Raw genomic sequence first — 22178 nt, forward strand, 5'->3', positions numbered from 1 at the left:
GATAGCCTAGGCAACTTGCCTCAAAACAAAAAAAAAGGGAAGGCTCCTGAGGGTACAACTCAGTGGTACAGCACTTACCCAGCACATTTAAGAACCTATATTTGATCTCCAGCACGCACGCACATGCGCGCGTGCGCGCGCGCACACACACACACACACACACACACACACACGAGCCAAAACCAAAATCTGCAAGTGGCAAGAGAAGGAAAGAAGATGAAAGAGTAGAGATCAAATTTGGTAACAGAGACTGTAAAGCTAGAACTGGCCCCCTAAACAAAATGACCAATTAACGTTTTCTTAGGTCCAGTACCAGCTCCACTGCTCTCCAAACTCTGTAGTCAAGAAACAGGAACTAGCAATGAGAGAGGCCAGCTGACCTAGCCTAAGGATGGGGCTCCAGACGCCTGTGAGAGATGCTGTGTGGGGGGCTGGGCTCCTGAGGAGCGATGCTTCAGGTTGTGCACACACAGTAAGTAAGAAGAAAGTAGCAATGAGACAGTACAGAGGCACCCGGCTCCTATAGGACTCTTGTGAAATGGTAAGCAGGTTTCCAAGGCAAGGAGGTAAGCTCAGTGAAGTTACTATATACAGATCTATCATCCTAAGGCTATCCAGACCCTTAATCCTAAATGTTCAGTGAGAATAGCCTTCACCCCAGTTACTAAAAATTAGTTGAGAGACAGATTTATGTATTTTTTTCCTTTCTCTCTCATCTTTATTTTGGCTTTCTGAGACAGATGGCCTAGTGTTATTGATGTAGCCCAGACTGACTTCCAAAGTCCTGGCAATCCTCCTGAGTGCTAGAACTACAGATATGTGCCATAACACCTAGCAAGCAGAGACACTTGTTTATTTTTCAACTACTATGACAATCAACTTTGATCCTAACATTTTAGAAATTAGAGGATGAAAAGAGCCCTATTCTTCATGAAATGCTCCTGTCCTCAAAGGGCCCAATTTTCTCCTAGTGTTTTAAGTGGAAGGGTGAAACATCACACATTGAAAATAGGCCACTCTCAGACAAAGCAAGTAAGACCTCTTTCTTTAAGCTGATTGATCTGAAGCTGTCCCAGGAGTGGAAAAAAAAAAAAAAAAAAAAAAAAAAAAGAGTCCAGGTCAGATGTTCAGCAGCAGCCAGAGTCAGACCCTACGTCACAAGAGTTCCGCTGAGAGGAACTTGGTCCTGTTGCTGTTGAAATTGATTGCTGGGGCCCAATCTTGATGCCATTTGCCTGGAAAAGCAAAAAGGCAACAATTTCCACGTCAGTGATGAAGTGAGAGAGATAAAGGAGAACTTTTTAGTTAAATTTTTGGTGGTGGTGTTCCCCCCCCCTCCCAAAGACAGGGTTTCCTCTGCGTAACCTTGGCTGTCCTGGACTCACTTTGTAGACCAGGCTGGCCTTGAACTCTTTAAATTCTATGAATCGTGTTCTCTAGCCGAACTGCTGTGGAAGAATGACATGTAACGAGTGAGGGTGAAATGACTGGCTGGGAAGAGAGCCACAGCTGGCCAGAGGTGGCTTTTGCCTGTGTTCAAGGTCACTGCTGCACATACATTTCATAGCTATGTACAGAGTGAAGTGACTGAGCATTGGTAGGAGAGCCACGGGGCTGCGGGGGCAGCTCGGCAGGGGAAGTATACGCCATGTTAGTGTGAGGCCACAGTTTGGAGCCACAGAAACCATACAGGAGCCTGCTGGGCATGGCAGCCCACCTGGGGTCCCAGCCCTTGGAGGCAAAGACAGGGAGCCTAGAGCAACTGGCTTGCCAGACCAGTCTCAATGGCGAGCTCTGGCTTCAGCAGAGACCCTGCCTCAATGTGTAGGGTGAATAATGATGCGGAGAGACACCTGTTTGTCAACCGTGGGCCTTGAGATGAACACCCACCCGTGCACCTACACACATGAGCATGCATATGTACACTTGTGCATCACATACACATACATAAGCCAAAAAAAAACCTTTTTAAAGAATAAGTGAAGCAAAAGAATTGACCTGGCATATTAACATATGACTCTTTTTTGTTTTGTCCCAGAGGTTTCCCTTCTAAGCAATTAAGAATTATTCTTCTCTTGAGGCTGGAGAGATGGCTCAGAGGTTAGAGCACCGACTGCTCTTCCTAAAGTCATGAGTTCAATTCCCAGCAACCACATGGTGGCTCACAACCATCTACAATGAGATCTGGTGTCCTATTCTGGCTTGCAGGCAGGATATTGTATACATAATAAAGAAATCTCTTAAAAAAAAAAAAAAAAAAAACTCTTATAAGTCTGCAGACCACCAACTTGTCTCTTTCAGCACTATGGGGCTCCGATGAAAGAAAACTAGACACCTGGGGACATCAGGGCAGGCATGCTGACATTCTAGGGAGCGTCTATCAAGGTAACTGCCAGTGCCAACCCAAACCTTTCTCACCTCATTGTGGACATCAAACAAGCCCTGCTGAATCTTCCTGTATATTTCTTTGGCTGTATTAATGAAGGCCTGAGGAGACAGGAATAATTTATAAGTTTTAAATTTAAGTAGAGACATAAGAGAAACAGAAAGAGTCTCTGCCTACATGTTTTCCTGCACACCAGAAGAAGGCATTAGATCACATTCTAGATGGTTGTGAGCCACCATGTGGTTGCTAGAAATTGAACTCAGGACCTCTGGAAGAGTAGTCAGTGCTCTTAACCTCTGAGCCAGCTCTCCAGCCCAGAAATATTCTTATTTGGACTCCTAAAGTGAATTAAGAATCTGGTTGTGATGTCAGGCATGGTAGCGCATGCCTGCAGTCCCAGAACTGAGGGAGGCAGAGGCAGGCAGATCAACTGAGTTTGAGGTCAGCCTGCTCTACAAAGCAAGTGTAGGACAGCCAAGGCTACATAGAGAAACCCTGTCTCAAAATGCCCCACCAAAACAAAACAAAAGAAAAACCCACACTGAGTAGAGCTGATAAAAGGTGATCCTATGGTGTTCAGGCACTGATGTTCCTAGGCCATAGGCTAGTAGCCAGAGCAAAGAAAACATGGCTTCATAACGAGGGGAGTTTCTGTCGGATTCCCAAGTAAGCTGATGTGTAAATAACAGTGGTGTCTAAACCATATGTAGCAATTAATGTTATCAAGGCAAAAGCAAACTCTTGCAACTGGAGTGAAGGAGAATGGGACAATTCCCCTGGCAGGAGACAGCCACTGTGAGCACAGCGCATTCCCGTTTGTCACGACCATGGAGAAGAGGACCGTGACGACGACGGGACAGCAGCAGTGGCCCTCTGAGCCGCCCGCCCGGCTTCTTCTCTAACCTCTTCAACATTGCAGGCCGTCTTGGCCGATGTTTCCATGAATATAAGGCCGTGCTCCCGAGCAAAGGCCTCGCCTTCCTCTCTTTTCACATCCCTTCGGGATTCCAGATCACTGTAAGAGATAAGTTCGAAGGAAACTTTAAAGATTTAAGAGAAGGGGGTAACTATAGTCCTAAAAGGATCCTGCAGCAGTTTAAAACTGCCAGTTGATGCCTGACAGCTGTCGATCCTACACGACACTCTTCTGTGTAGACTTCTGTGGTCTCTTGGAATTTACTACTCACACTTAGAATAGCTTCTGCATGTGGAAGATAGTACTGTTCTCCGTTACAGAGAAAGAAGTGAACAACGCTTGGTCACTCAAGGTACCTGTGCCTTTTCAAGCGGGATCCAGGACAGCATGGAGTCATAGGTAATGGCAAAGCATGTGATGTGGATGCTGGGAACAGAACTCAGATTCTCCGAAAGAGAAGCAAGGGTTCTTCATACCCTGACCCTCGCTCCAGCCTGTTTGAGTTCATCTAGCCCAGGCTAATCTCCATCTCTCTATGTAGCCAAAGACAGCTCTAAACTGCACCTTGGCTGCACTCTGCACATCTTGGGATTACATGACGATGCTTGGTTTATGGGTTTGCCTTTTTACAGCAGTTATTTCACGTGTCTGTGTTTCTCAGTGTGCATGTGTGTACATACGCACACTGCGGGCACCATGGGGTGCACATGGAGGTAGCAGGACAGCCCTCAGCGTCACTTCTACACTTTTACCACACAGGACTCGGGGACTGCACTCAGGTGGTCATGGCTGTTGGCGGGCACCTCCACCCACCAAATCACCTCACCGGCCTTGAACTAGTTTTTGAGACAAGGCTTTTGATCCATAGGACAAGCTAGCCTAGAACTCACTATACAGCCCAGGCTGGTCTCAAACTTGTGAATCGCCTCCCTCTGTCTCATAGTGCAAAAAGATACATACCACTGAACGTAGCTTATTACACCTGGCTTGTTACACCCAGCTTAGATCTAACTAAGATGCAAAATTTTTTTCTTAAACTGGAAATACAAAGTGTTGCCAAAAATGTAAACTAATAGGCTGGAGAGATGGCGCAGAGGTTAGGAGCACTGTCTGCTCTTCCAGAGGTCCTGAGTTTAATTCCCAGCAACCACATGGTGGCTCACAGCCATCTATAATGAGATCTGGTGCCCTCTTCTGGCTGGCAGGTGTACCTGCAGGCAGAGCACTGTATACATAATAAATAAATAAATTAATTAATTAAAAAAAATTTAATGTAAACTAGAACCCTTGTGAATTGCTGGTAGGAATCCAAAATGGTACTGCTTCAGTGAAAAACACTACGGTGGATCCTCAAAAGTTAAACACAGAATTACCATGTGATCCAGCAACCCCACTGGTTATGTAGCCAAACAAACTCAAAGCAGAAATTTGAACAGATATATGTTTGTTCCCATGTTCATGACAATATCAGTCACAATAGTCAAAAAGTGGCAGCAGCCCTAGTGTCCACAGTGAGATAGAGAAATGGAAGGTGGTAAAAATAAACATTATAATCCCCCAGAGGGAGTTCTGATGATGCTATAACATGGGCAGAGCTTGGAGACATTATGCTAGATAAAATAAGGCACTCATAAGAGCACAAGCACTATGTAATTCTACTTACATGAAGTGCTTAGAATACTTTTAACAAAGGAATGCAGGAGCTAGGTGTGATGGTATACTCCCGTAACCCCAGCACTCTGGCCTACGTTATATAGGGAGATTGAGGCCAGCTAAGGCCCTGTTTTAACAGCAGAAGCAGCAGCAGCAGCAATAACAACAACCAAACAACCAAAACAAAACAAAAACAGAAAGAAAGGAAGAAAATAAGAAAGAATGGAAGTTGCCAAATGCTGAGGAAGACACTGAGGGCAAAAGAGATGACAGAATTAATGGTTTCAAAGTCTGAGAAGGGCTGGAGAGACGGCTCAGAGGTTAAGAGCACTGACTGCTCTTCCAGAGGTCCTGAGTTCAGTTCCCAGCAACCACATGGTGGGTCAGGACCATCTGTAATGAGATCTGGTGCCTTTTTGTGGCAGGCAGGTACCCACCCGGCCAGAATATGGTATAAATAATAATAAATCTTAAAAAAAAAAAAAAAGTCACACAGCCGGGCGTGGTGGCGCACGCCTTTAATCCCAGCACTCGGGAGGCAGAGGCAGGCGGATCGCTGTGAGTTCAAGGCCAGCCTGGTCTACAAAGTGAGTCCAGGATGGCCAAGGCTACACAGAGAAACCCTGTCTTGAAAAACCAAAAAAAAAAAAAAAGTCTAAGGAACTAAAAAGTTCTGAAGAGGGATAATGGTGAGGTTTGCAAAATAATTTTAGTGTGATTAGCGCTGCAAAATACTCTAGGAAGGAGTTAAAATGGAATCTTATCATTGTAACGTTTTCTTTTTCTTTCTTTCTTTTCTCCCCCCCACCCCCCCGTTTTTCTTTTTTAAAAATTATTTATTTATTAATTATACAGTGTTTTGCTTGCAGGCCAGAAGATGGCACCAGATCTCATTGTAGATGGTTGTGAGCCACCATGTGGTTGCTGGGAATTGAACTCAGGACCTTTAAAAGAGTAGGCAGTGCTCTTAACCGCTGAGCCATCTCTCCAGCCCTTTTTCCTGGTTTTTTAAGACAAGGTTTTTCTGTCCCTGGCTGTTTGGGACTCACTTCGTAGACCAGGATGGCCTTGAACTCTCAGAAATCGACCTGCTCCTGCTGCCGGAGTGCTGGGATTAAAGGTGGGAGCCACCACACCCAACCATTGTAATATTTCCTTTTTTTTTTTTTTTTTTTTTAAGTTTTTTCGAGACAGGGTTTCTCTCTGTAGCCTTGGCTGTCCTAGAATCGCTTTGTAGACCAGGCTGGCCTCGAACTCACAGCGATCCACCTGCCTCTGCCTCCCGAGTGCTGGGATTAAAGGTGTGTGCCATCACGCCTGGCTTGTAATATTTCTTACTAAAATAATATATTAAAAAAGTCTGAACCGGGCACGGTGGCACATACCTGTAATCCCAGCATTTGGGAGGCAGAGGCAGGAGGATCTCTGTGAGTTCAAGGCCAGCCAGGTCTACAAAGTAAGTCCAGGACAGCCAAGACTATAAGAGAAACCCTGTCTTAAAAAAAAAAAAAAGAAAGAAAAGAAAAGAAAAAAAGAAAGAAAGACAGTCTGGATATCAAGAAATCCAAAGTCAGCCCATCATGGTAGCAGGGGCCCTTAGGAGGCACTCAGGAGGCAGAGGCAGGTGAATCACTGTGATTTTGAGGCCAGCCTGGTCTACAAGTAAGTCCAGGACAGCCAGGGCTACACAGAGAAACCCTGTCTTGAAAAACAAAAACAAAAACAAAAAACAGAAAAGAAACTCAATGTCAACCAGATGGCACATGCCTACAGTCCCAGCCTTGAGAGGTAAAGGCAGGAGGATGGCACCCATGTTCAGGGCCAGCCTGGGCTACAAAGTGAGTTCAGTTCCAGGCCAACCAGGGCTACTTCAGAGAGACGCTGACTCCAAATCAAAACAGAACTAAACAGAACAAAAGGAAATCGGTACCGACAGGGGATGTTTGCTGTAACTAGTATTTATAAAGACAGATTTACCTCTTATTCCCAATCAGCATTATCACCATGTTCGAGCTCGAGTGCTGGCGGGCATCCTCTAACCACGAGGTTAGGTGGTTGAAGGTTTCACGTCTACAGTGCAACAATTGAGAATGTTGGTCAGGAGTCTGTCTCAAAAAGCCAAGTTGCTCCACATACACGAGAAAGGGAGGTTTCAGTGTGCAAGAAAGCAGCAGTCCCTACTCCGTGCCCTTGGCAGAAGCCGCAGAGAGGGGACAGCTCTAGGAAGCCAGGCCCGCTCCCCTCCCGCACTCCAGCTGGCTCACCTTGTGATGTCATACACCAGCAGTGCTCCGGCGGCTCCCCTGTAGTAGGAACGGGTGATGGAACGGAAGGACTCTTGCCCAGCCTTTACCATCAACATGGCAACAAAAAATCCCAGTAAAACTAGGTTATTTCCAGAGAAGTGACTTGCTCACATGCCACCCTAAAACAGAAGAGTTAACTAAAGAAAGAACTTGTGCTAGATTATAAATCATCATCAGCTAAGGAAAGGGCCCAGGTGGGCTATTTTTCAATAAAAAAGTGACTGAGATCTCAGGTGGGTCAGTTACTACTCATTATGAGACTGCCCATCAAACTGTTAGACACTCATTATCCTTAGGTCCCTGACACTCAGCGCCAAGCATGACACCAACAACTTTCACAGGCATTTCCTGATGCCCCTTAGAGTAAAAGTGGGAATGGGGCTGGAAAGTCAGTCCCAAACATGATGTTGGATACACTACGTTGCTTTTTCTGTTTTTATTCATCTGTAAAAAAGAGGACAATTATTTTAGAATGCCAATGCCCTGACCACTGGAAGGCACATTCCAATGCAGCAATGCAGAAAACCAGATATAAGCAAGTGAAACTATGCAGAACAACCCTGGGTGCCTCTCTGGTAAGCAAGAGCACTTGGAAGGTCCTTGCTGGGATCCTGTATGGGGTAGGAATAAGGAACAGGAAGTGATGTCCAGGACCTGAAATAGCTTTCCTCAAAAGAACCCTGCTCAGTTAGACTGTGGTGGGGCACGCCTTTAACCCCAGCACGTGGAGGCAGGGGTCAGTCTGCTCTACAGAGGGAGCTCCAGGATGGCTAGGGCCACACAGAGAAACCTTGCCTCAAAAAACCAAAAGAAGGGAGCCAGGCGTGGTGGCGCACGCCTTTAATCCCAGCACTCGGGAGGCAGAGGCAGGTGGATCATTGTAAGTTCGAGGCCAGCCTGGTCTACAAAGTGAGTCCAGGATGGCCAAGGCTAAACAGAGAAACCCTGTCTCAAAAAACAAAACAAACAAACAAACAAAAAACAAAAGAAGGAAGAAAGAAAAAGAAAGGAAGGAAGGAAGGAAAGAAATTCTGTTCAAAATCTTATCTCATTTCTGAAGGGACCCCAAAATATTGACTTATTTATAACTGAGCAATTAATTCCTCCATACCCTAAATACTTTTCTTTTCTTTTCCTTCCTTCCTTCCTTTCTTTTTTGCTTTTTCTTTTGGTTTTTTGAGACAGGGTTTCTCTGTGTAATAGCCCTGGCTGTCCTGGACTCACTTTATAAACCAGGCTGGCCTGGAACTCAGAGATCCGCCTGCCTCTGCCCCACTGGGTGCTACCACGTCATGCTACTTTTGTTTTCCTAATATAATAAATAGTTCCTTTATTTTATTTTTGTTTAAGGGAACCACAGTGTCATTTAAATATAAACACTGGGCTGGTGAGACGGCTCAGGTATTAAGAATGCTTACTGCTCTATTAGAAAATAGAAGTGTTGTTGTTTTGTTTTGTTTTTCAAGATAGGGTTTCTCTTGTATTCTTGGCTGTCCTTGACTTGTTTTGTAGACCAGGCTGACCTCAAACTCACAGAGATCTGCCTGCTTCTTCCTCCTGAGTGCTGGGACTAGAGGTGTGTGCCACCACGCCCAGTTTGAGGAAAGAAGTTTAGACCTCAGAACCCATACTGGACAGCTCACAACACCTGTAACCCCAGTTCCTAGGATCCAATGCAGCTTTCTGCTCTGTGTATACACCTCACACACATGCACACACACAGATATAAACAGAAACAGCCTGCTGTGCGGATGCCTGCTTCTAACACTAGTACTCAGGAGAATGAAGCAAAAGAAATCTGAGGCCAGCCTGGGCTACACAGACTGTCTCAAAACAACAAATGTGAGGCCAGCCTGGGCTACACAGACTGTCTCAAAAGAACAAGACAAAAGACCACACAAAATAATTTACATGTTGAACCAATCCTGTTAGAAAAGTTTTCATATTTTTAAAATAATTTCTCCCCATAAAACCTGTGAAATGAAAGCTATTATCCATATTCTATCACCAGGAAGATTATAATGGAAATATGAGACATAAATGGGTTTTTGTAGTATACCACCAGCTGGTAATAATACTCATTCTACAGACAACGTTATAATTTTTATTTAAAATTTATTTAAGTTTATGTGTCTGGGTGTTTTGCCTGCGTGTTTGTATGTACACCATATGCATGTCTGGCATCTGTGGTGGTCAGAAGGCAACACTGGGTCCCCTGGGGCTGAATAAATGGGTGGTTATGAGTCACCATACGGGTCCTGGCGATCGAGCCCAGGTCCTTTGTAAGAGTAGCAAGTGCTCTTAACCACGGAGCCGTCCCTCCAACCCCTACGATAACATTTTAAACTATTTATTATTGTTGTTGTTGTTGTTGCCCAGCAGTGTAGTAGGATTGGTAACACACAGTCACACACATGTTGTGGAAAGTTTCGGTGCCTCGTTCAGATTGTCCACAGCAGCAAACTATGCCTCGTGCAGGCTCTGAGAGGGGCTCTTTGCCAGCTGCAGAAAGTTTCATTCTGAGTACCCTGCAGAGGGAATAAATGCCAGAGCCCAGAGAGAGACAGAAACAGACTACTGCTGCTCCGTGCTGTTGCTGGTTCATCCTTCCGCTGTGTTTGCTGTCACTGTTGCAGGACGGCTGAACACCCTGATGACTGAGATTGGTACTGCTGCAAAGCACCCAACGATCCTAACCAGCTGTTAGTAGTAAAGAGATCTATGTCCCCTTCCCTTCTAACCTTCTTTCTCTGCTACCTAGTGTTGGGGGGTTGGAAGGGAGGTAGAGGCATAAGAAATCTAATTATAATAGATTAAAACATATGCAGAACACATATATAATCTCATTTATTCTCCTACTAGCCCTACAGCAGACTGATATTTCTCCTTAAAAAATGGGGAAATAGGGCTGGAGAGATGGCTCAGAGGTTAAGAGTACTGACTGCTTTTCCTGAGATCCTCAGTTCACTTCCCAGCACCCACATACATGGTGGCTCACAACCATCTGTAATGTGATCTGATGCCCTCTTCTGGCCTGCAGATGCACATGCAGACAGAGCACTGTATACACAATAATAAATACATCTTTTTTTTTTTTTTTAATGGGGGGAATAAAGCTCAGAGGGACAAGTACAATAACTGACCAAAAACCAAACTCAGAGCCACAATACTTCATAGCCCAGAAGCGGTGCAGTCTAAATTGGGGTAAAAATGTAAGAAAAGATGGTTTACTAACTTACAGTGACTTTCTCCCCAGATATACAACCTCTGTAGTCATCATGCAATTGCTTAGCTTTTTACCGGTAATTCTAGAAACACTTTTAAGATTTGAAAAGCACCTTCGTCCACTAAGAACTCGGTAGATTTTCATATTTACTCTGACATAGTACGCCATAGCTCGTCTGCGGTCCTGTTTTTGCCTTTCTTACTTTTTGTTCTCTTTTAAGCTACTCGGTAACCTCCCTCCTTCCTCCTCACAGGGTGAGCTGGCACGCACTGGTGTCTGCGCACTCAGGAGGCCGAGGCAGGAAGAGTGAGAATGCCTCGCTAGCCTCAGCTCCACAGTGACACACTGTCTCAAGCGAGCAAGGTGAGGGTGGAAGGTAGTGGTGGGTGTTGTGGGAAGGGGGGTGGCGGATGACACACACAGAAAGACAGTCATAGTCGTGCTTCCAGCTGGCCATCAGAAAACAACATCGAATCTCTACTTCATCTCAGTCAAGTTCACGAACACTTGGAGGCCAGTATAGCACGCTGGGAAAACTGTCTAGTTCAACTTAAATGGGTCCATATCGGTCTCAAATATCCTTGTCATGCTCAACTAAAAAGTCTGAAGCAGCAAAAAACTCACACGGAGTTTTCTTGTTTGGGGATTTATTTTGTGAAACTTGGTCTCTCTGTAGCCTTGACTGGCCTACAAGTCATGATGTAGCTCAGGCTAGCCTTGAATTCAAGGTGCTCCTGCCTCAGCCTTTCAAGCACTGGCATAGGGGTGGTTTGAATGAGAACGGTCCCCTCAGGCTCCTATGTGTGAGTGCTGGGTCCCAAGTTAGCAGAACCGTTTGGGAAAGATTAAGGGGTGTGGTTTTGATGGAGGAGTTGTGTCACTGGGGGTGGGCTTTGAGGTTTCAAACGCTCTTGCCAGGTCCAGTGTTTTTCCCTCTCTGCCTGTGGCCTGCAGATCAGGATGTAAAGTTCCAGTGCCATGCCTGTCTCCTTCCCACTGTGATGATCACTGACTAACCCTCTAAAACTGTAAGTAAGCCTCCAATTAAATGCTACCTGTTATAAGAGTTATCTTGGTCACCAGGCATGGTGGTGCATGACTTTAATCCTTGCAGCATAGGCAGGTGGATCACTGTGAGTTCAAGGCTAGTCTGGTCTACAAAGCAAGTCTAGGACAGCCAAATCCTGTCTCCAAAAAAAAAAAAAAAAAAAAAAAAAAAAAAAAAGAGGTATCTTGGTCATGATATCTTCTTATAGCAATTGAACAATAACTAAGACATCGATGTCGGCAAGCCATCACACCAAGTTGAACATGAAGGTTTAATGAAAAGAATCTACGGCTTTTTAATTTCTCCCAAGTGAGAGCAAGATATCTAGTTTGAAATATCAGTTATCAGGCAGGTACTTGGTTTTTGTTGTTGTTGTAGTTTTGAAATTTTGTTTGTTTGCTTTTGTTTTTAGGGTTTTCATCATTTTTTGTTTTTATTTTTGAGACAAAGTCTCACTGTCTTGGCTGGCTTGGAAGCCTATGATTCTATGTAGTCCAGACAGGCCTTGAACTTGCAGGGCCCACCTTCCTCTGTCTCCTGAGTGATGGCACGCATCACCATGCTAGGCTTGCCTTGTGGTTTTGAGGATCCTACCCACATGCCCATACAACTGTGTCTCTGAACGTTCTTCATGACCAACCATTTCTCATGCAAGCACTTTGGGAAAAGAAGAAAAAGTCAGCAACATGGCCATGACCATATTACTAACTAGCATCTACTAGATTTTATTCTTGGCACTAAAACATCTACTTTTTTTTTTTTTTTTCTTAAATTCAGGTGTGGTAGCACACACCTGTCATCCCAACATATGGGATAGAAGCAGGAGTGTTACTCACAAAGATTAATTTTTGATTCATTGATATAATATTTTGTATATTGGTACAAAGTAGGTTTCATTTTGGTACAATAAAATGAAATTCAAATTTGGTATTGTTCTTCAAACATTTTATTTCTACTCTAGTATGAGGCATTGTACACATACAGCTCAATTAATACATGGTTTACTTCCAGTAGTGTGATGGTGCTACTGCAGGCTGCTTAGGATAATTAGGTAATACAAGTCCACTGCTGATAATTCATAGTCATGTCAAGTATACAAACATGCATGCTAGGTTTAACAGACATGATTCCATAGATAGGTATGGTAAAATAGATGAGGTCTTCAAAAACCTCAAAGACCTACAAAATATGACATTTAAAAATATTTTTATTATTTTAAGGATTCTTTGACAATAAGACAGGTTAACTCCTGACAGTACCCAGCCTAACACAAAAGATGATAAACACTCAAGAACCTCCTTGTGGAGATGGCTTTGAGTATGACAAAATAGCCACTGGACAAAAATGTCCTCATTTTTCCCCAAAAACAAAATTCTGCCTAAAATGGACAAACTTAGATACAGACAAAGCTGATGGCCAGACTCTGCCAAAACAAGATAAACAAGTTATCTCAATGGTTCCTACTTCACAAATATGTCTGTCAGACATACTAGGCCAAAGGCTAAAGACAATGCTCCAACATTATATAAAGTTTTGGGTGTCTATTCAGACAATAAACCGTCTGTTATTTTTTCATTTTAGAAACTACTAATCTACACTTTCCTTTAACTCAGGTAATTAAATTTATTCCTTCTTATGTCTCTGATGGGGTTAAAAACCAAATAGTTAATTTTAAAATTAAACTTAGTTGTTTTAAAAATTAAAAAACATACTTTTAAGTCTAGATAAATACTTTTACGTTAATAAATTTAAGCTTTAGGGGCTGGAGAGATGGCTCAGTGGTTAAGGGCACTGCTTGCTCTGCCAAAGGTCCTGAGTTCAATTCCCAGCAACCACGTGGTGGCTCACAACCATCTATTATCTGTTATCTGATGCCCTCTCCTGCAGACAAAGCATTCATATACAGTAAATACAATAAATAAATCTTAAAAAAAAAATAAAAATAAAATAAATTTAAGCTTTAATAAATATTGATTTAGGCTCAAAAATTTAAATTTACCAAAATAAAATAGATAATATTTTCTACAAGGTTACCAAATAAGTTTTGATTAAAAATTATGTGTGTAAGACTTACTTATTGGTTTTTATAAATTTTCATAATTGTACTTACTATATATTAAAATGGCCTTTTTTTTTTTGGTTTTTCGAGACAGGGTTTCTCTGTGTAGCCTTGGCCGTCCTGGACTCGCTTTGTAGACCAGGCTGGCCTCGAACTCACAGCGATCCGCCTGCCTCTGCCTCCCTAGTGCTGGGATTAAAGGCGTGCGCCACCACGCCCGGCTATTAAAATGGCCTTTTTAAAAAACAAAAACAGGAGATGGTCTGGTGTGTGTGTGTGTTTAGGTTTTTTATTTATTTATTGTATAGGAGTGTTTTATCTGCATGTACTCCTGCACACCAGAAATGGACACCAGATCGCACTACAGATGGTTGTGAGCCACCATGTGGTTGCTGGGAATTCAACTCAGGTCCTCTGGAAGAGCAGACAGTGCTCTTAACCTCTGAGCCATCTCTCCAGCCCGCCCTCCACCCGCAGGCCCCACCCCCACCCCCACAAGCCCGGTCTGGTGTATTTTGATGCTAATTGCTGCTTGCTGTCTCTGACCCACCTTTAGTTTAATAAAAAGCCATCCCACGTGGGCAGGGCAGAGGAGATAGGTGGGGCTAGGAGTGAGAGGAATTCTGGGAAGAAGAAAAAGATTGCCATGAGGAAAAAGGAGAGAGACCTAAAGAAAAGAGAAAAAGGCTACCATGGGTTAGATGGAGGAGAAGCACATGGCCAGAGTGCATGCAAAATCTGGCCCAAGTAAAAAACATGAACAAATATATGGGATTAGGGAAGTAGCTTGATAAAAATTATTAAAAAGAAATACATGGATCCCATGCCTAAGGCCCTACTATAAAAAGTAACTTTAAAAATTGATATCTGCCCTGCCCCAAGTTAACTAAGGCTATTTTAAAATATAACAAGTGTCTGTGTCTTAGTTGATTACTAGCCGGGCCTACCAGTAATACGGATAATTTTAAAACAGTACAGGAGGATAAGGAGTTCAAGGTTCTCCTTAGCTGCAGCCGCCTAGGTGACTATCTTTAAAAAGAAAAAAGTTGTCGGGCATGGTGGTGCACGCCTTTAATCACAGCACTCAGGAGGCAGAGGCAGGCGGATCGCTGTGAGTTCAAATCCAGCCTGGTCTACAAAGTGAGTCGAGGACATTCAAGGCTACACAGAGAGACCCTGTCTCGAAAAAAAAAAAAACAAAAAAGGAAGAAGGAGGAGGAGGAGAAAAGAAACGAAACAAGGGGACTGGAGAGATGGCTCAGAGGTTAAGAACACTGTCTGTTCTTCCAGAGGTCCTGAGTTAATTGCCAGCAACCACATGGTGGCTCACAACCATCTATGATGCAATCTGGGCCCTCTTCTGGTATGAGTACTGTATAAATAATAAATCTTTAAAAAAAAAAGAAAAGAAACAAGAAACAGGAAAAAAGTTAGGTAATACTGATTGAAGTCAAAGAGGTAGAAGCTATATATACTGGCCTTTATACCCACTGGCTTTACTTTTTGCTAGTTTGTAAGAATTTATGTGCTGACTTTTGGGTGGTGGATTCCCTCATTAAATTGGAAATATATAACGTGAAAGATAATAAAAGCTGAATTGCAATATCCAGTTGGGGGTAAATAATGACAATGAAGGGAGTATGTAGCAACTTATTAAAACATAAGGAGTAAACCTCAAAAATAAAGTAACATTTCTTAGGCTTTATGGGGGTGGGGTGCTACAAACAAAAGCTGGCCAAACAAGGCAGGTCTGAAAGTTACACTTGTCTGTCTGGAGTTAAATACTGTTAGTGATATGAAGTGATTCATAATCTTACGATCAACACAACCCAAAATGGTGGGAGAAAGATGTGACAGAATAGGATGTGCCCAACTTTCATGAGAACAGAGAGGAAAGACAGGTAATGTAAGAGAGCGCAGCACAGAGGGAGAGGAGAGGAGGTTTTACCAGGAGAGTTTTATAGAGACAAGTTGAAGAGAGAACAAGCCAGACTCAGGTGAAGACAGAGTGAGCCAGAGAATGAGAAGGAGCCAGAAGATTAGAGCAGATTGTTAGAGTTAGTTTGAGGCCAAGCAGAGCAATCCAGTCAGAATCTGAGAGAAACCTGATTGAATCAGTCAACTTGGAGAGGAGTTTGAGCCAGAACATCTGAGTTGAACCAGCCAGCCAGAGCTCAGAAGGAGCTGGAAAGGGGATCTTGTTCGGCACTAAGTCTCCAAGAAGACAATTACATCTGGTGAATAAAAGTTACTTTTCCAATCAAATAATAAGAACTAAACAAAAACAAGAAGAGATTTTAGCTGAACATTATGAATCATGTTCTAGTTCTCTTTAACTAGAATAATGTTTTCCTCGGGAAAGAACAGTATAAATTAAATGAAATATTGCACACAAAAGCAATATATCTACAGATTAGGTAAAATTTCGCTAAACCAAGCAAATTTGCATAAAATTGTAATAGTAAGATTTGTTTTTGTTTTTGTTTTTGAAGACAGGGTCTCTCTGTGTAGCCTTGGCTGTCCCGGACTCACTTTGTAGACCAGGCTGGCCTCGAACTCACAGCAATCCGCCTGCCTCTGCCTCCCGAGTGCTGGGATTACAGGCATGCGCCACCACACCCGGCTAAGTAAGGATGTTTGGTGCAGCTGTGCAATGGTTGAGAACCAGAAACAACCTTAATATCCGTCAGTACACTGGAGGCCGGCTACGCAGACACATGATACAGACATTCTGTGACTATGCAACTGTTCAAAGAGCTGAGGCAGAACTGTATTTACTGATAGAGAAAAATCTCTAAAATGTGGAAACCACTCTACAAAAAGACACTATAAAAAAAGACACTACTATGTCTACTCTTGTCACAATTCTATATATATTAATACTAATGAAAACAAAAATCCTGGGCTGGCAAGATAGCTCAGTGAGCAAAGCACTTGTCATGTAAGCCCAACAACTTGAGCTTGACCCCTGGAAGACTTCCTTGAAAAGGGGGAAAGAGAACCGCTTCAGAAAGCTGTCATCTGACTTCCACATGCACCAGGTTGCACACACACACACAGTTTCTAATTCTTAAAATGCTACCATTAACTTGCATCTATCCCCCTCCCCTCCTCTCTCTCTCTCTCTCTCACACACACACACACACACACACACGCACCTATCATCTATCTATATCTACCTATTTATTTATTTACTCATTTTACTTAATTTAGACAGATCTTACTCTGTAGCCTTGGCTGTCCTGGAACTCACTCCGTAGACCAGGTTGGCCTCAAACTCACAGAGATCTACCTGCCTCTGCCTCCCCAGTGCTGCACTTAAAGGTATGTGCCACTGCTGCCTGGTGGGCCAATTTTATTTATTTATGAATTTAAATGTACAGACGACTGGAAGTATATACACTGAATTTCTCTGACAGAGTAGCAACAATGTGAACTATAAAAGGGTCCTATGTAAGGGAACATTCACTTTTTCCTATATAAATGTTTACTGTTTTTTTGTTTTTGTTTTTTCACTGTATTGGTTGAGTCTCTTTTATTGTGGTTTTTTGAGACTGCATTTCTCTGTGTAGCCCTGGTTGTCCAGAAACTGTCCGTTTAGATCAGGCTGTAGATCCACCTGCCTTCACTTTCCTACAAGTTGAGTCATTTAAAAAAAAAAAAAGACACTTTTTTTGACCTGACTATCTCAGTATGTTATCCCTCCCGGCCTGACCTTTCTTGAGCTTCCTGCCTCATCCTACAGTTTTAAAACTATCGGTGTATAGCACCACACACGGCTGCATTAACTTTTATTGTTATAATTGGGTCTTGGTCTGATACTAGATTGGTTTGCCCTCTCTTACCGTATCCCAGATTTGCAGTTTGATTTGCTTTCCATCAATGTTGACCATACGTGCTCCAAACTCCACACCTGTCAGTGAAGGCCAAGAAAATGAGCATGACTGTCATGGACACACACACGCTACTCTGGAGGCACATTCTTTTCCCCAAAGGGTCATAATGAATCCTCTGTCTCCGCTCACTTCAGTCCAATACTGGTGTTTAACTGCTCCAATTAACCTTGTGTTCCTTTGATTTCTTTCCTAGAATAAAAAACCCATGGACCCGGGGTGTAGCTCACCTGATAAAGTATTGGCCTAGAATGTACAAAGCCCTGGATTCATTCCCCAGAACCACACAAAATTGAGCACAGGGCTGGAGAGATGGCTCAGAAGTAAGAGCAAAGCAATGTATGTACTTCTTGGACCGGAACTGGGTTTCTTACACCCTCATCAGATAGCTCACAACTGCCTGTAACTCCAGTTCCAAGGGACCCAATCCCTTTTCTGGCCTCCATGGGCACCTGCACACTCATGCACACACATGCTTGGCCCACACAGCCCAGAACCCCTTAACTGGATGTGGCAGTGCATGCAATCCTAGCTCTCAAGAGGTAAAGGCAGTAGGAACACTAGAATCAGAAGTTCAAGGCCATCACCTACTTGTATAGCAAATATAAGGTTGGCCAAGGCTACACAGGGAAAAAAAATGCATTCTGCCGCTATAAGTGTAAGTCAAGAATGGTGCAATTGCTTAGCACCTAAGGCTTTTGATTTAATCCTTTGTACCCAAAATAAACAAGTGGATTCTAAGTGATAATGACCTAAGGAGGATAAGGGACCAAAGCTAATTAAGATCAAATACAAATATTCTCACTGTTCTGACTTCATAATCAGGACAAATTTTGCTGTATTAAGACCATGGTGGGTGGGGCTGGAGAGATGGCTCAGTGGTTAAGAGCACTGCCTGCTCTTCCAAAGGACCCGGGTTCAATTCCCAGCACCCACATGGCAGCTCGCAACTGTCTGTAACTCCAAAATCTGACACCCCTACACCAATGCACATAAATTAAAATTAAATAAAATTTAAAAAAAAAAAAAAAAAAAAAGACCATGGTGGGCTAAAGAGATGCCTCAATGGTTAACAGCACTTGTTGCTCTCGGAGAGGACCAGAGTTTGGTTCCCAACACCTATGTCTGGTGTCTCACAACTCCCTGTAACTCCAGCTCCAGGGGATTCAACAATCTCTGGCACTTGCAGGCACTTGTGCACACATGTGCAAATAGACATGCACATACATACAAATAAAAATTTAAAAATAAATCTGGGGGTAATTGCCAGAGCTAGTTCTGTCCCTAGATCTAGTTCTACAAATTCTGGTAATAAACCAGGTTTGATTTATTATATAATATATATAATGTATTATATTATATAATTATTATATATTATATATTTATTACGTAATTTATTACATATTTATTATATAATTAGCTGAAGAAGACCTTATGCCAGGCAGAGGCAGGCAGATCTCTGTGAGTTCTAGGCCAGCCTGGTCTACAAAGTGAGTCCGGGACAGCTAAGGATACACAGAGAAACTCTGTCTCAAAAAACCAAAACCACACCAAACCAAAAAAACCAGACCTTATGATGACTAAGGCTCTGTCTAGATTATCTTTTGTTAGCCTTAAGAAAAGTGGCAGTGCAGTTACTGTAACAACGTGGCAGTGCAGTTACTGTAACAACGTGGCAAATAGTGTCTGAGCAATGTGTACTTACTACACAGCAAGTTGCAGGGCAGCCAAGGCTACACAGAGAAACCCTGTCTAAAAAAAAAAAAAACAAAATAAAATAAAATAAAATAAAAATTACAAAGCTACAATTCAAGGAAATTGACAATTCTCTGAAAAATATAAAACTAAAAGAGATGAATAAATTCTTGGGAATGTTAGTTTATACTGAAAGCTGACTAGGTAATATTTAATTCTGCATATTTTTTTCAAAGAACTTTGTTTGAAAGTATTTGTTTTTTAGGCTTTTTAAATTTTATGCATGTATTTTTATGCACATGTGTGCCTCGTACCTGTGGCGGCCAGAAGAGGGCAGAGGATTCCCTGGAACTGGAGCAGCAGATGGTTATGGGCTGCCATGTGGGGGCTGGGAATTGAACCCTTGTTCTCGGGAAGCGCAGCCAGTGCTCTTTACTGCTAAATCAGCTCTCCAACCCTCTTGAAAGCGTTTTCTCCCCTCTCCCCACCCCACGCCGGCTCCAGCTGCTTTTGATCTCTTGATAGCATTTCTTGTCAGGGCCTCAAAGTGCCCAGCAGTTCTGTGTACGAAGCAGCACTTCTTTTTTTTTTTTTTTGGTTTTTTGTTTTTTGAGACAGGGGTTCTCTGTGTAGCCTTGGCTGTCCTGGACTCACTTTGTAGACCAGGCTGGCCTCGAACTCACAGCGATCTGCCTGCTTCTGCCTCTGGAGTGCTGGGATTAAAGGCATGCGCCACCACGCCGGCCCCAAAGCAGCACTTCTTCACTGCAATTCTAAAACCATTTTCATTTGCAGGTAAGGATGCTGCCTAAGAAACCAGCTTCAAGGACAAAGTGTCTTCAACCACCAGTAATTCCCAGAAGGCACTGGAAATAGCCTCTCTCAAAGGAGTATGTGGAAACTGGCAAACTGATACGGCTTTTGGTAGTTTTCTATTTCACGGCAAAACTCATCTCTTTCAAGGACAATTTTTTTTTTTAAAGTTGTGTTAAAAACACTGCATCATGGGCTGGAGAGATGGCTTAGAGGTTAAGAGCACTGACTGCTCCTCCAAAGGTCATGAATTCAATTCCCAGGAACCACATGGTGGCTCTCAACCACCTATAATGAGATCTGGAATGCAGGCACACATGCAGGCAGAATACTGTATACATAATAAATAAACAAACAAATCCTAAAAAGCTGTAACATAAGCAGACAATTCATTCCCTTCCTGTCTTCCTATAGTATTTTGCACAGAGCATGAGGAATTCATATTTTCAAGAAAAATTGCTAATCTAGCTTACCTTCAGGTATGAAATGGCATCAATTAAGTCATCCTATGTAGATATACTTTCTTTGTATAGAGTATTTCTACTTTAAGGTGCTACAATCTATAAGAAAGATATAAAAATTGCTTCTAAATACTTGTTACCTCAACAAAAATTGAAAGGTACTTTTTGAAAAAAAAAGTCACTGTCAATTTTTCTTTTTTTCAGAACAGTAAGAATGTAAATTTTTTGGTTTGTTTTTGGTTTTTTGTTGTTGTTGTTTTTGAGACAGGGTTTCTCTGTGTAACCTTGGCTGGCCTGGACTCACTTTGTAGACTAGGCTGGCCTCAAACTCATGGTGATTCATCCACATGCCCCTGCCTCCCTGAGTGGTAATTTTTTTAAAAAAAGACTGTACTTTCAAAGAGTAAAAAACAAAAACAAATAAACAAAAACCACAGACTGAGTGTAGCAGTGCATATCTAATCCCAGCGTTTAGGAGGTGGAGGCAAGAAAATCAAAACTTGTTCAAGGTCACTGTCAGGTTATATGCTGAGTTCAAAGCCAGTCTCGGTACAAAAAACGAAATTAGTAAGCTTGTGTGATGGTGTATGCCTGTAATCATCCACCAAACAGCACTCGGAGCTGGAGGCCGGAGAATCTCTGGGAGTTCATGGCCAGGGTAAATTATAGGGTGAATGTGAGGCTAGCATGGACTACACAGCCAGAACCTGCCTTAAAAAGGAGAAAGAAGGTGAAGAGGGAAAAGGAGGCGGAGGAGGAAGGACTGGGATGGCTATTACATTGGCTTTTCCCTCTCCAACACACACAACAAAATCCTATGTCGGTGTTTGCTTTGAAGAACATGTGAGGCTGGTAGTTAACCACAAACTACAAATGAGGTTTTTTGCTTTTGTTTGTTTTTGAATAAGCAGTCTTGTTTCCGTGGAATCTCCCATAAGTGTACAAGTTGCATTTGAAGGAAAAAAAAAAAAAAAAGTCCACAACAACTAGTGTTTATCGTACATCCATCTTTAAATTTACCTTTCAGTTATTTACTCTCCGTTTGCCAGCTTTTACCGTTTTTCCATATACCATAATTTCGGACTAAGGTAGCAAGAAGTTAACTTTTTAGAATTCTGAAACTTTCTTCCTTTAGCAGCTCAGGCCAGCTGGCTTTAATCTGTTCTGGAACGAGCGGATACGCTTACCTATTGTGAGGTCGTGCACCGGCTGGAACCTCTTGTCGGTGAACTGGAGGAGGAGGCATGACTTCCCCACACCTGAAAAAGGACGGCGTGTGTGCAGGAGGCGCACGCCACCCGGGAAGCCGCTAGCTCCCGGGCTGGGCGCAGGGTCGGAGGCACCGGCGGAGCCCCGCCCCCCGGAGCTCGCCCCGCCCCCTCAGCCCAACCCCGCTCGCCCCGCCCCGCCCCCAGGCCGATTTCGGAGGTGGGATTCCCCGCCCCAGCCCCGAAGGCGGTCCGCCCGCGGGTTACCTGTGTCTCCGATGATGATGTACTTGAAGAGATAAGCGTAAGTCATGGTCCCGAGGCGTCCGTGTTCCGGGTCCGCCCGATTCCTACAGCCACTTACCTCCGACCTCTCTAGCCACTCAAACTACAGAGCTCCTTATTTGCCTCCGCTCCAGCCCTTCTAGCTCACGCCTCGTCTCTATTGCTCTCCCCGGAAATCCTCGCTGGATCCCGAGTACCCGACGCCGCCTTTAGGGCCGCCCCGCGCTCT

General features: G+C 43.3%; 1 protein-coding gene across 2 annotated transcripts; it reads right to left on the bottom strand.

The window, feature by feature from the left end:
• Positions 1 to 1092: 1092 nt before the first annotated feature.
• On the bottom strand, positions 1093 to 22115 carry Rab2b (RAB2B, member RAS oncogene family). Of its 2 annotated transcripts, XM_051143052.1 has the most exons (8): positions 21932 to 22115; positions 21644 to 21715; positions 17440 to 17507; positions 7220 to 7302; positions 6933 to 7025; positions 3290 to 3401; positions 2419 to 2487; positions 1093 to 1235 (listed from the first exon to the last, which is right to left on the bottom strand). In XM_051143052.1, exons 1-8 carry the CDS (start codon positions 21975 to 21977, stop codon positions 1128 to 1130), a joined length of 651 nt encoding a protein of 216 aa, XP_050999009.1. In that variant the 5' UTR covers positions 21978 to 22115; the 3' UTR covers positions 1093 to 1127. The 2 variants fall into 2 exon arrangements, with proteins under 2 accessions (XP_050999009.1, XP_050999010.1); XM_051143053.1 differs by lacking the exon at positions 2419 to 2487.
• Positions 22116 to 22178: the final 63 nt, after the last annotated feature.

Source organism: Acomys russatus, chromosome 3, assembly GCF_903995435.1.
Source record: "Acomys russatus chromosome 3, mAcoRus1.1, whole genome shotgun sequence".
NCBI lineage: Eukaryota > Metazoa > Chordata > Mammalia > Rodentia > Muridae > Acomys > Acomys russatus.

Excerpts from the sequence above, each read along its gene's own strand:
- Rab2b (XM_051143052.1), bottom strand. The coding sequence starts at position 21,977 with ATGACTTACGCTTATCTCTTCAAGTACATCATCATCGGAGACACAG. Across the intron at positions 21,716-21,931 it reads CATCATCATCGGAGACACAG|GTGTGGGGAAGTCATGCCTC; the intron begins GTAACCCGCGGG and ends GTCCTTTTTCAG. Across the intron at positions 7,026-7,219 it reads CTGGTGTATGACATCACAAG|ACGTGAAACCTTCAACCACC; the intron begins GTGAGCCAGCTG and ends GTTGCACTGTAG.